Here is a 15,512-nt window from a genome sequence, read left to right on the forward strand (position 1 = left end):
TCATCCAAGTATTCTACCAGCGATCTAGTTAGCACACATCCTACATAACAAAAACTAACAGGATCCTAATAGGATAACACGAAACTTACTGAGGTCTTCGTGTCAAATGATGTTATATCCATACAAATCTCATCTTCAAATCACCATAAATCTTAAAAAATAACACTAAGATGCTACTCAGCCATTCGTAAGAAAATGCTGCTCTGAATAACAGAACACAAGAGTGATCTGACATTTGGGCAGAACGAATCTAGTTATTGTACATCATATCCATCAATGCTACTAGAAGTATAAATCATTAAAAATATACAACAGTTAGATAATTGCAACCCCACATTCATAAGAAAAACTAAATTACCTTAAAAATAGTGTTAGTCTTTTGTTTTTTCCCTTAAATTCATTAAATATTTCTAAAGAATATTCACAATTCTGTCACTTCTCAAGAATGTCTTGATGAGAAGTATATTAGCAAGTTGGAAAGATGAATGACTTTACACAATATGATGAAGCAATAGCATATACAAGGTGATGTAAAACCAACTCCTCAACACTGAAATAAACACCACATTTTTGGATAATGACAAATATGGTACTTGTAGGAACTCCATGAACTACAACAAATTCCAAACTTTTTAAGATGATATGTTGCTATTTATTGTATTTTGGAATGTAATTGATATTGTTCAGTGTTTCATCAGAAACTTCTATGTATACAAATTAATTCTTCAAGTAGCATCATGGCTGTGTACTTGGAACTTATTAATTTTTAATATGGTATAGTAATTCTTTATCAATATCTCTTCACTAAAGACCAAGTATTTTATATGCTTCTCAAAAACATGATGGCCAAATGAAGAATTCCATTGATAAAAGCTTGCCATTACTGGTTACAAACCGCAGTGAACTACAGGGAAAAAATACCAATACAAAACAGTATTCCAAAGTACTCACATCATACTAATGCTAAGTAAATTTGCATTAATATCTGATAGCATGTCAACCTACTGCTTTCCAGTGAAGACTCACTAAAAATGTATGCATAAAATAAAACATACTGTAATATAAAATTACTATACAAATACAGTAATGTTCTTTATGAGCAGAAAAAGCTTTCAAATAACATTGTATCCAACACCATAGTATGGGTGCAAAATAAACGAATATTATACTAGTATGTATTAGAAAACCAAGAGGTTGAATGTTATACTACGTGAGCATAAAACGAAAGCCAGAAAGAAGAGGGATAAAGTGCACTAAATGATGTGTCAATCATGAAAACAACCCCACTATCTGATGATGCATCAACAAGCATTAGGCATTTAATATGTATAATAACTTGAACCCCAGCACTTGTTAAAATCAAGTGCACTAAACACTGAATAAAAAGTACTCAATCATTCATAACTGTTAATGAACTGTAAACTACGAGTTCTTAACAGAATAAGTACTTCTCTATTATACTGTTCAAAACATAGAGAGCTATTGTGGACATACACATACATAATTTGCATTAATTTTCTGCCAAATGTACATACAGCTGCTGTTATTCACAATATCCCACCAAACAAGCTTCACCATAAAAGAAAGCATTAGGAAATGTTTTACAAAATATTTCCACTCCTAAAATCACTGAAAGATACATCTCTTTCATAAAAAAAAACAAAATACTACTAATTTTTAGTCATGAATTCATAATTCCCACTTTCCTTCCTCATCTTTCATTAGCACTGTGAAAATGTAAAGTAAAATAAGTGCAGCTTTCCAAGAAGATACTACAGGATGATACCAAACAGTCTTCAAACGTTGACAAAGCAGTCAGAATGAAATTACTGAATAAAAGCAAGAGAGAAAAGGAAAAAAACAAGTAGCTTCTTCATTGTACATCTTCCATTCTAGAAAGTTGCTGTTTTCAATAACATAGTCCCAACATAATGCAAGTCAATCTCATAAATGTTTCTCAGAAAAGAGCTAGTAAAAGACTACACCTTTGAAAAGGCAAGGAAAAACAAACTGATCTAGATGATATGTTAATTGGCATTCCCAGTAAAAGTAGTTCCTAGAGTAAGAATTTTCATAAGAGGGACACTGATTATATCAATATCAAGAACATATGAATCACTTAGCAACCTTGGAAGCTTGAATTTCAAGTCAATGGCCCCTGTGGGCTTATTCCACATGAAAAGGTTTATCTCCTGAAAAACAATAATAATAATAATAATAATAATTTGATCATTCTAAAGCTAAATCTGCCACTAACCAATGAAACTTCCAAAATTTAAAACTTTATCTAGCTTCTATATATCTCCAAACATGTGAATGAAAATTTGTGGAACTACAAACTCCTATTGTTTTAAGGTACACACCATATCTTCCAGTAATATGTTAGTGTTAGTTCTAAAATCAAAATATCTAAATTACTGTCAATGAATGTTATTTTATTTTTGGTTTCCTGCTACAGTGAAACTTCATGTATAGGTTTATGTTTATCCTGGCACAAGATGAATAGCAAACCAAGACAGTCAGGAAAATTACATCAGCATTATATACTTTAAACATCTCACTGAAGGACGGACACATTACAACTTTCTAAGCTATGATAAGCAAGAATTTCCAAAAATATTTTCATCATAAATAGTAGTAGGGGCCTCAGATTGCAAGAAACTCTTATAATGATTTGCTTTTGTTGGCATTTCCAATAACAATTTCTCATCCATACAGAAAATACCAATACAAATCTCCCTCGCCTGAGATTTCAGTCTAAACTCAATGCAAATCTCCCTCGCCTGAGATTTCAGTCTAAACTTAATGCAGATCTCCCTCGCCTGAGATTTCAGTCTAAACTCAATGCAAATCTCCCTCGCCTGAGATTTCAGTCTAAACTCAATGCAAATCTCCCTCGCCTGAGATTTCAGTCTAAACTCAATGCAAATCTCCCTCGCCTGAGATTTCACTCTAAACTCAATACACTACATTAATGTCCTGTCAACCTTGTCTCAACTAAACTTTAATCATCCATTGCAAACCAAGCAACATTACTCCATCGTGACTCATTCTTGGCTAGCTTACAAAATACTGCTTTCTCATTCAGAACTGAAACCCTACACACTATAGTTTCAAAAGACTTAAATCCTTACCAATGATCATCAACCAAACACTTTGACGAGTTGCCTGTAAATGCCAACATCAAAAGTGATCCCAAATATGTACAAAAAAGATGAAACAGATCAATAAATTATAACCAGAAAAAAAGTGTGTTATCCCCATAATACTATGTAGTATACACTGCAGTAAACTTACCCTTCACAATTTACATATACGTATAGTGCAACAAAAATATTGCATCAGCTGAAAAGTGCCATGCATTACTGTAAGTAATGTTTTGAACTAATTTAATTCAGCAAAAATGACAAAATGACTGGTTAATTTTCATTAGCAAGAAAATCTACACGCAGATTTTCTGTGCAATGTTTCCAAGTGAAATCTGAAAAATAAAACAAAATGCTAACTGACACCCCTACCAAATACCAAAAGCTGGTAAGTGGCCATGAATAATATTTCGTAACTTCAAATCCAATTATCAAGTGTCATCAAATTCCTAATGTTCATTTTTAACTAGTTTTGCAATGCCAAGATATAGTCAGTTCAACATTCTAAGATTGCCAGGGTGAGGCCAGGAAAAGAATTCAGTGCTGCCACATCTATTTAGCCTTTTAAATCTCACCCTCGAGGTTAATCCCTTGTTTATGGCATTACCCAAGACCTGTCATTCACAGTACTACTTTGTTTTCTAAAGAAACGAGTAAATTTTGATTGTTCTTAATGATTTTCCTTTCTTTGTGTGCTTTTTGGAAATAATATTCATAGGTCATATAAGAATACCATAATGTGTTTAATGCAATAACACTTAAAATTTGTGTGGATGGTTCGGTAGGAATGGCTTTTCAAGCCATTTGATTATCGTCCATAAGTAGTCCATTTATGGGTTACATGACTATTTTTTCAGCGACTCTGCAGGTTAAACTAATCATTTAGGAGAGAAAAATGAACTACCATTAATTACAGGGCCCCATTGTGGCTTCTTTAATATGAAATATTTTAAAATGTTATAAACAGTTTACTTGACCTTGGAGTAAAGATGTTGGTGGTGGGGAGAATTGATCCGCTTTGGCAGTCCCTTTGGCATCAATACTGTCCAGTGACTCTAGCTGCTTGAGATGAACACCACTGTTTTGTTTTAGATCGAGCTGGCCATTTAAATGGCATTGTTGACAATGCGTTAGGGAAACTGTGGTTTGGCAGCAGTGGCCAAAAAATTATGCCATTTCTCTTTGTTTTTATGAAGATAAATGAGGTTTTTACTGCAAATATGTGAAGCCAAATATGTTTAAATGTTACCTTTAATTCCATTTGATAAAGCTGAAACAATGCAAAACTTTTAATCATAATGAGATGTTCGACACCGATGTATTCTTTTCCTGGCCTCACCCTGTGGATCACAGAATGCTGAACAGACTATAGTGTTGCACATTTTCCTTACTCCTGCCATTCACAGCAAATATACCTCAATAAATACACTGTAATGGGTTGGTAAGGTGCTTCCTAAAAAAGTTTCAAGTACATATTGGCACAATTCAATTTTCCTTAACACCTTGTCTACAGTCATGATCCAGATGGACCATAGCCTTTGGATAATGAATCCTTCCACAAGGGAAAAGGCCTAGGTATATATGCGGGTATCAAAATATCAAATGATTAATCATTAACCATACATAATTACAAAACAGTGCTTTGAAATGAATACCTAGACATGGTAAATCTTGTTAGATACTATTGCATATAAAACCAGATGAAAATATAGTTTATTAAATTACATGTAGATGCAAAAATATGAGTATAAAATTCTTCATTGTTAACCATAACCAAACTGCTTTGAAATTCATAATATACAAAAAGATTACCAAGACATATGATTTACAGTACTTGATTTACATCCATCTTCACTTCTGATCAACAAAATCTATTTTTGCTAGTGAATGATAAATAATTCACAGAAACTAGAAACAACTTATGGGGTACTTCAAGATGATCAGACAGTCTACCAAGCATACTTAAATCAACAGGCAAAAACAGATACAATAAACTGCATACATTTCTTCAACTAACATCCATCCCTAATTACGAGATGGTTGAAAACCTAACTTAACTGTAAGCCCAGTTTATTCTCAACATTTTATTATAAAGGAACTGAGTTTACATATTCTGTCACTACAGAGTGTAACTATAGAAATAATGAAAACGTGTGAAAAAGGCCACTTTAGTATGTGCATACATATCTATCAATCTGCTGCATAGTGAAAATTTGCGCTCATTTTACACCTGCAATAAAAACAACCAACTACTCAAGCATGCAGACCTTACAATATGTAAAACATTACCTTGGATAAAAACAAATATTTTATTTCAAATCTGACTGTGTACTATTTGGATCAAAACAAATACTACTGTCCATTTGAAGGCCTTTGCATCACAGAGCACTGGGCCAATGACGATGTACTACTCATTGTTTATTTCTACAAAATAATTGATACCATGACTTTTGTTGTCATACTCATTGAATGTCAACAGCAATTAACTTCCAATTGACAAAGACTGTACACTGCCAAATTTTGGAGCTGCCAAATTTTGGAGAAGCCAAACATTCAATGAAACAAACAAGTGAGAGAGACAAAAGCATTTGATTTTGGACACAACTGTAAGTAATGCTTGTGGGAGACAAGCCAAAATTGTTTAAAGGTAATTTCCATATTTCCTGACACAGACCACAGGTTGATAAATTCAAATATCTGTGACAAACTATTAAATCGGTTCATGTAAGTACTTGAATAATAAAATAATATACAGTAGCCATTTAGTGCTAACATTCTTCCACACAAGTTTACCAAAAAACTAACTCTCAAACCTGTTAATAAATTTTTTTAAAATTACAAATAATTTGCAACTACCCTTTGCAAGTCTCAACAGAATAATGTGAATACAGAACTAGCTTTAGAACTAAATGATCCATATGAAGGATTGAAATATAGCATGATATCTAAGGCCATGTCCACTCTCCATAATTTTCTACCAGAATATTTTCATACTAACATCCAAACCATTTTATAAACAGTCCAAGAAACCTAAAGGAAGAATGAGCCAAATTTAAATTATGATATGGCAGGTCTCATCAGGTGTCTTAGAAGCCCAATGAACAAAGATCAGATGGAGATCAGTAAATATATATTTAGTATTGAGTCCTCAGGTTAAAATGTAAACTGATGTGAACTAAGTCTGAGTGCATGGATGATTGCTGTAGTACCCCTGTATTATCACCACAGGCTGAAAAAACTAAGTCTCTTTGTAGATCCACTTATTACCATATAAAAACACTTTTGTGGATAAGCCTGTGGTTATAAATACTGTATCCTTATAGGAAAACATTGCTGAATTTATAATACAGTCATAACCAGACAAAGCAGGGTGGAAATCAGTGAATGAAGTACTTACAACATAAGTACAACTGAAGGCAGAAAAATTTTGGACAAATTTCAGTGTAGACCTTGTTTGTGGTCAGGGACAGTATGATACTCAAAGTTACACATGATATAAGTCTAAGGCAAGCAGCATATGAATCCAAGGTTGATTTAAGACCAAGTTGAAATGGTTTGAAACTCCAAACTTGACAAACAACTAGTTGCAAATAGTATTGAGACCCAAATCTGTTGAAATGCCCAATTAAAGTAAAACTGTATGCACAGAAAATCTGGCTGTGATGTATAGCATCTGGTAGTGTAACAAATTTGGGTTTGATTTGAATGAACAATCCAATCTTCTTTTATTCAATGTCAAAAAATTAAATTAAACTTATCATAATTACTTCATGACCAAATGCCACTAATGAGGAGATATCTAACAACACCCGTAGTAAATGTGAATTCCGGTTACAGTCAAACAAGCAATTGTCTACATAAAGTAACTGACAGAAACCAAAGTAGAGTTCTCAGTGACTAAACATATTTTTCACACTGAAACCTATGAAGATTTGTATTACCCACAGTCCTGTGAAGAGATCTAGACAGATGTTCACTTCTAAGGAAGAAAAATAATTACATACTGTCTCTTATCACATTTAGTAACCTTGGTCAGTGGCAAAGAACTGAATTACTGACACTCCAGGAACCCATGACGGATGTTAGGAACAGTTAAATCTCCCTACAAAAGAAAAATTTGACTGCCTTGAGCATCAACTAAACACAGATCTGGATAAAATCCAAAAACTGGCCAGTTTCCACAAGGATATGCTAACAATGAGCATGACTGGGAAATCCTGCCAAACAATGTATGCACTCAAATGAAAACTTTGATCTTTTTGTAGAAAAATATTTTATGAAGACAATATCTCTGTACAGCACAAGGGCAAAAATCCTGCGACATCAGAATAATATTACATAATAAAGAACTAGCTTTTAGATTTAATTCCAAAATACTGTAGTGCATAAAGGAGGAACAAATTTAATCACCATCACATGGGAAACATCTGCAAGAACTTTGTAATAATCTGGTAACAACTTTTATAAATGCAATTCAGTGAAATCATCTTTTGCCAACATCACTTCACAAGAATGAAGCTATGAAACAGGTAAAAGGATGAAAGGCCAGTGCCTGACTAATAGCGGGAAGACCAAACCAAGCAGAATGGGAGAGCACATGCAAGTTGGAGGAGGGGTCACTAGTTGAAGCAGATTTAACCACAAGCTGCCCAGAACAAAATGGAATGCAGTAATATAATTTTCAATACAGGACTTAGTCTTTTTTTATGGGAAAAAAATATGTATTTTAAAACAATGGATTTTACTGACTGGAGGGACTGCATGGATAATAAAAACCAAAACAGTGATAGAAGATGCATTTAAAAATTGGGAAAACAGGTCACAAAAGCAGTCTGAAAACTTATATACATTCTGTTGCTATTACAACTTGACAGCAACCTTTCGCCCTAAATGCATCCTGCAGTGAGTCAGACCCTCACATAACATGAACCTTATGGTTATAAAACACGGCATAATACACTATGCCATGATTATGAAGTTCCCACATCAGCAGAATTATGAGAGCAAATATCACAAATATCTAGAAACCTTGAAATAATTAGTCCTCCTGAAATATGAAGTTTTGTGTAACTCTCCACCCACTTTTACAAGTTAAGGAATATAATGTCAACTGCAGCTGTATACATACTGTACCTCTCAGTTCATGCACCAATGCAATATTTCTGCATACAATCTGTTTCAACTTCTACAGCTGTTGAAGTTTTCTTGCTATTCATAGATACTAACATGTGAAGAGAAGCTGTCAAGCTTAGACCACTCAAAACTGTCTCACCAACATCTTCTCAGGTCCCAAACATTTGGTCATACCTTCAAAAGATTAAATCATCACATTCTTTATACATACAGTACGCACTTTGAAGTTCCTGTTTCTTTCAACATTTTTCTCGGAGACACCTCTTGACTGTGCAAGACACAATATATTATGCAAGGACAGCCTAATGATAAAGAGCTATTTACGTGTCTACTGAATACTATTAGCCTATAAGACCAAGCAAACTTTTGTATTAATATACTAACTGGTTTGGACAGGAAGAAACCTAGTGTGTCAATAGTGTCTCAAACTCTTGATAGTCATTGTTGTCTACCCAGAACTACAGTAAAATGCAGTTATATCAATACAATTTGGTCTGTAAAATATCTTCAGTAGGACAAACTTTAGCCCAAAAATTAATAGTTAGTCATTATTAACTGACCAATCAAAACGGCTTCATCAAGCTCTAGCCATCCCCTCTCACCAAGCCAAAGGTGACTATGCTTTCATTCACTACACAGTACCATTATTCAGTAGCAAAGAAACAACTATCCGGCTTGGCTAATGACACTAAATATACAGCAATCACCAACTCTTACTCTCAGCTGATGAAGGAAGCAAACAGGAATTTTATCAAAATGCCAATCAATCCTTTCCTTGTCCTGTACTAACCAACACCATGTGCAGCAGTGAAAGTTTGCACACATCAAAAATGCTAGTGTCCCTATTTCCACAGTAATGATCTTGCACCTGCAAAAGTAATTTAAATATATTTTACAAATGCTTTTGATTTAGCAAATAACAGGGTCCTTGTTTACAAACTTCAGAATCTCGGAGAGGGTGGATATGTTTAAGGCAGGAAGCAGCAAGTTGTTGTTGATAGTATCTTTAGTGAACCGAGACCTTTTGTGTCTGGACTTGCACATGGTCGTGTTCTTGGTCCACTGTTATTTTTAGTGTATAAAAGTGATATGGTTGTTGGCCTGGAAAACAAGAATGTTCAGTATGCTGATGAAGAAACACTTGTGAGTGAAGTAGTATCCACTTTTGAGAAATGAAGCGGCCTTTAGTCTCAATCATAATGTGGAACGGATTAATGAATGGTGTATCCGGTGAAGTGTGAGGTTGAACTCCAGTACACAAAAGCACTATTGGTTATCAGATCTCATACAGATATTCCACCCCATCCTCACCTTCAGATGGATGGCACACTGCTGAAGCTTTAAATATTCTTGCTGTAGTATCCGACTTACATCTTACTTTTGAGAAACATCTAATGCAATGTCAACAAATGGTGAGCAAAAGTTAGGTATTGTTTGCAAGGTCTCATATATTCATAACAAGAGATAAAATCAGAGCAACTGTTTTAAGCCATCTGTCCTTCCCTTACTTGAATAATGTTCTTCAGTATGGCTATATGCTTCTGCCAGAGATTTATCTCTCTTAGATAGAGTTGTTCATGGTGGCAGGTTTTTGTTTCCTAATAGTACTTAGTATTAGCAATTATGACTCGGACCATGGGCAGATGGGTCTATTATTTGTCAATTTTTCGTAAGTTGTATATTAATAGATATATTTCAGTCACAATTGATTCCTGATCTCCTTTTCCTGCAGACTGCAATCATACAGGCATTCCCCGGGTTACGACGGGGGTTCCGTTCTTGAGACGCGTCGTAAGCCGAAAATCGTTGTAAGCCGGAACATCGTAAAAAATCCTAAGAAAACCTTACTTTTAATGCATTTGGTGCATTGAAAACTATGTAAACTGCATTCTTATTGCATTTTTCATAAAAAAACCTTCAAATATTGTTTATTTTGCATTTTTGGTATCATATTTCATCTGCCAGATGAGTGTTGTAGGCGTCGTAACCCTGGACTGCCTGTATTCAAAAGCAGCAACAATATGCCTCGCTGTCAACCTTCTAAGTTACATAAGTCCTTTATTCCTCACACTATTGGACTGTGGAACTGTCTCCCTGGGGATGTTGTAAAATCTTTTAATTTATACTTTTCTCTATTCTAACAACTGAACTCTTCTCTCAACATTTCCAGTTACCTTATTTTAATTCTTTATAATGAAAACAATATTCTTTGGAAACTTGCAAATCAATGGGCCCCGTGGGCTTCTTCCATATGAAGTGGGTTCATCTTCTGAACAATAATAACTATATTAATAATAAACCCATTTATTCTTGCTATCCATCTACAACCAGAGAATCTATGTTCACCACCCCTACAACTTAAAATGACTGAAATATGACCAACACTTAACAAAAACCTTCATACCTCAACCTGTAATTACCCAAAAAGCTGAATTGTCCATTTTAGTTCATGAGACAGTCTACCGAATTACACTACTTACTGGAGTTATGCATTAAGTACATTAAGGAAAAATAGACTATTCTCAACCACACAACCCTTGCTGAAAAGTAGTAATCATCAACCTGGACTCCAATTCAATTACTTTTTTCTTCACACAGTAAACAAAGAACAATAGGTACTATTTGAAGCAGCAAAAAAAAAAAAATAATAATAATAATAATAATTCACAACTGAAAAGTCACAATTTACTACTCTACTAAATTTCCTTGCAATTATTGCAAAATAATAGTAAATACTGACATATCCAAAAGCATAATACTATCCTGTATTTACAGTCTACAGGATCTAGTACATATTCCTACACAGAACTGATGGGCTTCTTCATCATTCCTAGGAGGAACTGCATGTTGCATTGCAATAACCCGTAAAGCCATTTCAATTCCAGTTCCCACTTATTGGAAACAAACTAAATTTTAGTACCAAATACTGTCTTGATGGAAATATGTAATAATCTTCTGTAAGTTAATTGTGTTCTGAACAAATTACCCACTTTTCAAAAGAATTCCTTCAAGGTAGGGAAAATATTTGTTTCAGTATCATAACCTTTGCTTTGTTAATATTCCTAGATCAACATTTTTTCTTTCTGTTATAGCTTGGCTATGCTACAAAACTAGAAAAAATATATATAAATAAAAAACTTGGAGAAAATGCAGCTGCTTTGGGATAATAGCTGATTTCCAATGTCCTATTATCCGCTGAATTGTAAACATAGCTGAATCCATTTTAATAAAAAAAAAATCAAATTATATACCAAACATACCTTTGTCATAAACTGTTACATTAAGAGGCTTTCTAAATTTGCATACAAGCAATTACTTGTTAAATTTTTCTCATAGTTTATAGGATGTTCATGCACATTTCATGATAAAACATTTTTTATGCAAAAGTAACTTTGATACACAAACGGTACTTTCTAAAACAAAATGCAGTACAATTAAGAGCATAGCATTCAAAACTGGCAGTCATACTGTATATACCCAAAATCATACCATGGGCGCCTGCACGTAGGGACAAGCGAGGGGGGGGGAGGCACTTGCCCCACTTGAAATCCTGTGATCACAGAAGGTTACAGTTCCTTTTTCAAATGAACAGTGACTAACTAGAAAAAATGTAGTATTACATTTAACTACATCATTTTGTTTTCCTTCCCTTTTACAGTACATTCTTCCTTCCCTTTTACAGTACATTCTTTCAGTTTAAGTAAATTAAAGGTATCCTTATTATATTGTATAAGATTTGTGTACAGTAAAAAAAAAAGAGGTCAATGTAACTTTCTGTATTATTCCTTTATTGTATCCTACTTAACCTTGAGTAATGGCATCGCAATTCCACAGTATATAATATATATATAATTTGGCCCCCCTTGGAAAATATGCTGCAGGCACCCATGAATCAGTGTACACTACAAACTATTCCTGTATAAATTACTTGAGATATGACTTCTGGTATTGTTTCACTGAAACTACTACCTTGAAAATTCACAAACCATATTTTCAAATTCCTGCAAGAATGCAGGGTGACCATCTGATATATGGCGCCCACGTCCAGACAGGTAATACCACTCTCTAGTAATGATTATGTAGATGTACATAGCATTTTCAATTAACATTAGAGTGTTGCAACTACGTAGGAGCCCCTATTTCCTTATTTCTACATGCATACAGTGGGGACAGTGGTAGAACTACCCTGAAAACAAATCAAGATTTAATTGACTACTGTACTCTGAATAATTGACAAACAGCAGTTCCTGCAGGGTTCTGCAGGATGGCCACTTTGATGACTGAACTTTATAGTTTTATTATCTGTGCCACTCACTCCATCCGATGTAACTGATCACTCAGTTTAACCTTCATCTTTACTTTGACTGTGCATTAAAAAGGTACTCCTCTTCTGCATCTTGATTCTGCCACACTCCAAAATTAATGATTTTCAAATCCTTAAAAAAATATAATCAATATCCTTACAGTAAACTAAACTTAGCAAAACTGTCTATGCTATAGCTGAGCAAACATATCTAACCAGCAGTATGGCCTACATAGTTCATCTATGCTGACATGCCACTTTTCCTACTTATCTTTCTGTATATTTACCCTCACCAATATTAAAATGAAATAATTAAAACTAAATAACTAAACTTCACATTTCTATCTACTTATAGGTAATTGCATATGTATAATATTGGCTCCTAGATTAGGTTAGTTTAAGCAAGAAAGGTTTTGGTAACAACCAATGGATTTCCAGTAGAATTCATTATTAGATTCACAATTTCCATAACAACAGAAACATGTACTACGCTGTAAGTTAACTCCAGTTAAAACTAAAAATTTAGCTCCCCTTCTAGTATTAGATGTAACCGATCTCTCAATCTAACCCTCGAAAACGAGTGTCTGCAAAAAGTGCTACGGGATTAAGTCTTAACAACAAACTAATTAGCAGGTAGTCTTGCCGATTAATTTTTTATTGCCCTAAACTTAATTTGTTTAAATACTGCAACATCACTTCTGAACGACCCACTCCTGCCATATGTGACATTTCCTTAATTGGCCAAAATCCGAAGTTGATTAGATACTTGGTGAACCATAATTGCTATAGCTTACCCAATGAGGTCCAATGCAATTTGAAAACTTGGCCTCTGAATCTTCAAGGAACCCCATCCTATCATCAGCCATTGCAAGAGCCTTTCAAATACTAGGCTATAGTAGGTACATCTCATCCGGGCCTAACCTATACATTCTTTTATTGTGCCTCCTGTGAAATCTGGCAAATATATATACAATAAACTAGGCTAGGCTAATATTTTGCCTACATAGGCTAGGACTACCAGGTCTCCGGACTACCTAATATGCAAAATCACAGTAGGATAAAACTTACCGGAAACTGAAGAAGATCGCGTGGGAAGCAACCATCGTCGACACCTGTGATCTCGAAGGATGGGGGATGCGGGAAGGGACCAGCTTTTCCTGGATAGCTTGTCGAACGTCGGAAGTTCTTCATCATCATGGATGACGTGTTGGGTATATTCGTCTTGCGGGCCACTGACGACATACCGCCTAAATTATGACTTAGGGGATTCATGCCTGCCACGCTGCCCCTGCCTCTTGTCGACCATGAACTCATCCCCGGCAGAGACGGGGCAGTGCCGGGCCCACCTCCTGGGCCTCCTGCGGAATTTCCTTGAGGGGACGGTCCGGGGGACCAAGCGCTGCCCTGCGATCCAAGCCCCGATGACCAAGAAGACGAGTACTTGTTGGGAAGGAAAGGTGCCTGGGGTCCGGGCGCTGCTGCAGGACCCAGCGACTGCGGAGGTCTTGCTTGACCTGGGAAGTTGGGGGCACCTCCCTGCTGCATATTTCTCCTCTGTTGTGGATTTTGAGGTCCTAGGCCCAACTGTGGGCCAAGACCAGTGCCGAATAATGGCGAAGGGCCACCAGCTCCCCCAGGTCCACCTGGGTTGTTAGGGCCCAGACCAGGGAAAGCCAGGGACCCGTTGATGGCGGGCATTGCAGAGTGAAGCAGGGTATCTTCTACGGACGGAGGCGACCATAGGGAGGCCACCGAGGATGCCAAAGATGCAGGTAATGCTGCAGGCTCTACGAGGCCTCCTCCTCCTCCGCCCCCTGGGCCACCACCCACAACTCCTGAACCTGGTCCTCCACCGCCTCCTCCTCCAGCTGCTGCAGCTGCAGCCGCAGCTGCTGCTGCTGCTGCCTGGGCTGCTGCAGCGGCCGCTGCTGCTACTGAGGGCACTCCTCCTGATCCTGGAGGACCTAAAACAGATGGCCCAGGAGCAGTGCCTGAACCTAAAGTGCCAGGTAAGGTGCCGGGGGCACTGCTACCTACACCAGTCACTGTGCCTGATTCGCCATTCGTCTTATTTTCATCGTCGTTATTATTGTGTTGTTGCTGCTGTTGTTGGTCTTCAGGGCCACCGTCAACTCCGCCCGCAGAAGACTTGCCTCCACCCTGTTCCACCACCAGGCAGTCATCTTGCATTTTTGACTTGCTGTTGGTGTTGTCTGTCGCACTAGAGTAAAACACGCCGCTGGGTGTTGACGTGTTAATAACGTACGTTTCCGTACTTATTGAACTTACGGACGTAGAGTTGTTGTATTTAAAATCCCCCATGTATGACTTTCTGTTTTACGGAACTAGTATATATACACTCATGGGGGGTTTAGCGTTGCACAGGAGCTATCTCACATCTGCCTCTCTCTCTCTTCCCCCTCGGACACAACTTCTCGAGTGACGTTCCAATAATATCGAATATGCGCAGAAACTGCAGACGATGCTATTCCGTGTCACAATATTTTAATTTAATGCAATTTTAATATTATTTTTTAATTTATAATAAGTAAAACACTTACTTTAATTTATATATATTAAATAATTCATCTCAAGTTTACTTTCAATAAAGAATATATTCTTTTTAAAAGAACTTACTTTCTTAGCAGAAACTTTATGAAACAGGATCGTAGAATATGTATTGCCATCTAAATTGATAAAATGTTCCTTATAATGAGGTAACCAAATGATTGTGCAGCCATATAACTATTTGGAGTATATTTTATATTAATTATCGACATAATATTGTGTTCTACGCCCTCAAAAATATGAAAATCGATACCCAGCCGGGCCTGATAGTCGATGCTCAGCTGTTCGCTTTACCATCAGCTGACGGCCCACAACACTCCTACTTTGGGGGTACAGAGGGAGGGTCAAGGCTGAATAGGGGT

General features: G+C 36.2%; 1 protein-coding gene across 1 annotated transcript; it reads right to left on the minus strand.

Annotated features, from left to right (window-relative positions):
- Positions 1-13,614: 13,614 nt before the first annotated feature.
- LOC135213600 (elastin-like) lies at positions 13,615-15,012 on the minus strand. The gene has a single exon (XM_064247619.1). The coding sequence runs from the start codon at positions 14,902-14,904 to the stop codon at positions 13,630-13,632; it is 1,275 nt and encodes a 424-aa protein (XP_064103689.1). The 5' UTR covers positions 14,905-15,012; the 3' UTR covers positions 13,615-13,629.
- Between the last annotated feature and the right edge of the window lie 500 nt (positions 15,013-15,512).

The sequence above is a fragment of the Macrobrachium nipponense genome, chromosome 43 (assembly GCF_015104395.2).
Source record: "Macrobrachium nipponense isolate FS-2020 chromosome 43, ASM1510439v2, whole genome shotgun sequence".
In the NCBI taxonomy this organism is placed as follows: domain Eukaryota; kingdom Metazoa; phylum Arthropoda; class Malacostraca; order Decapoda; family Palaemonidae; genus Macrobrachium; species Macrobrachium nipponense.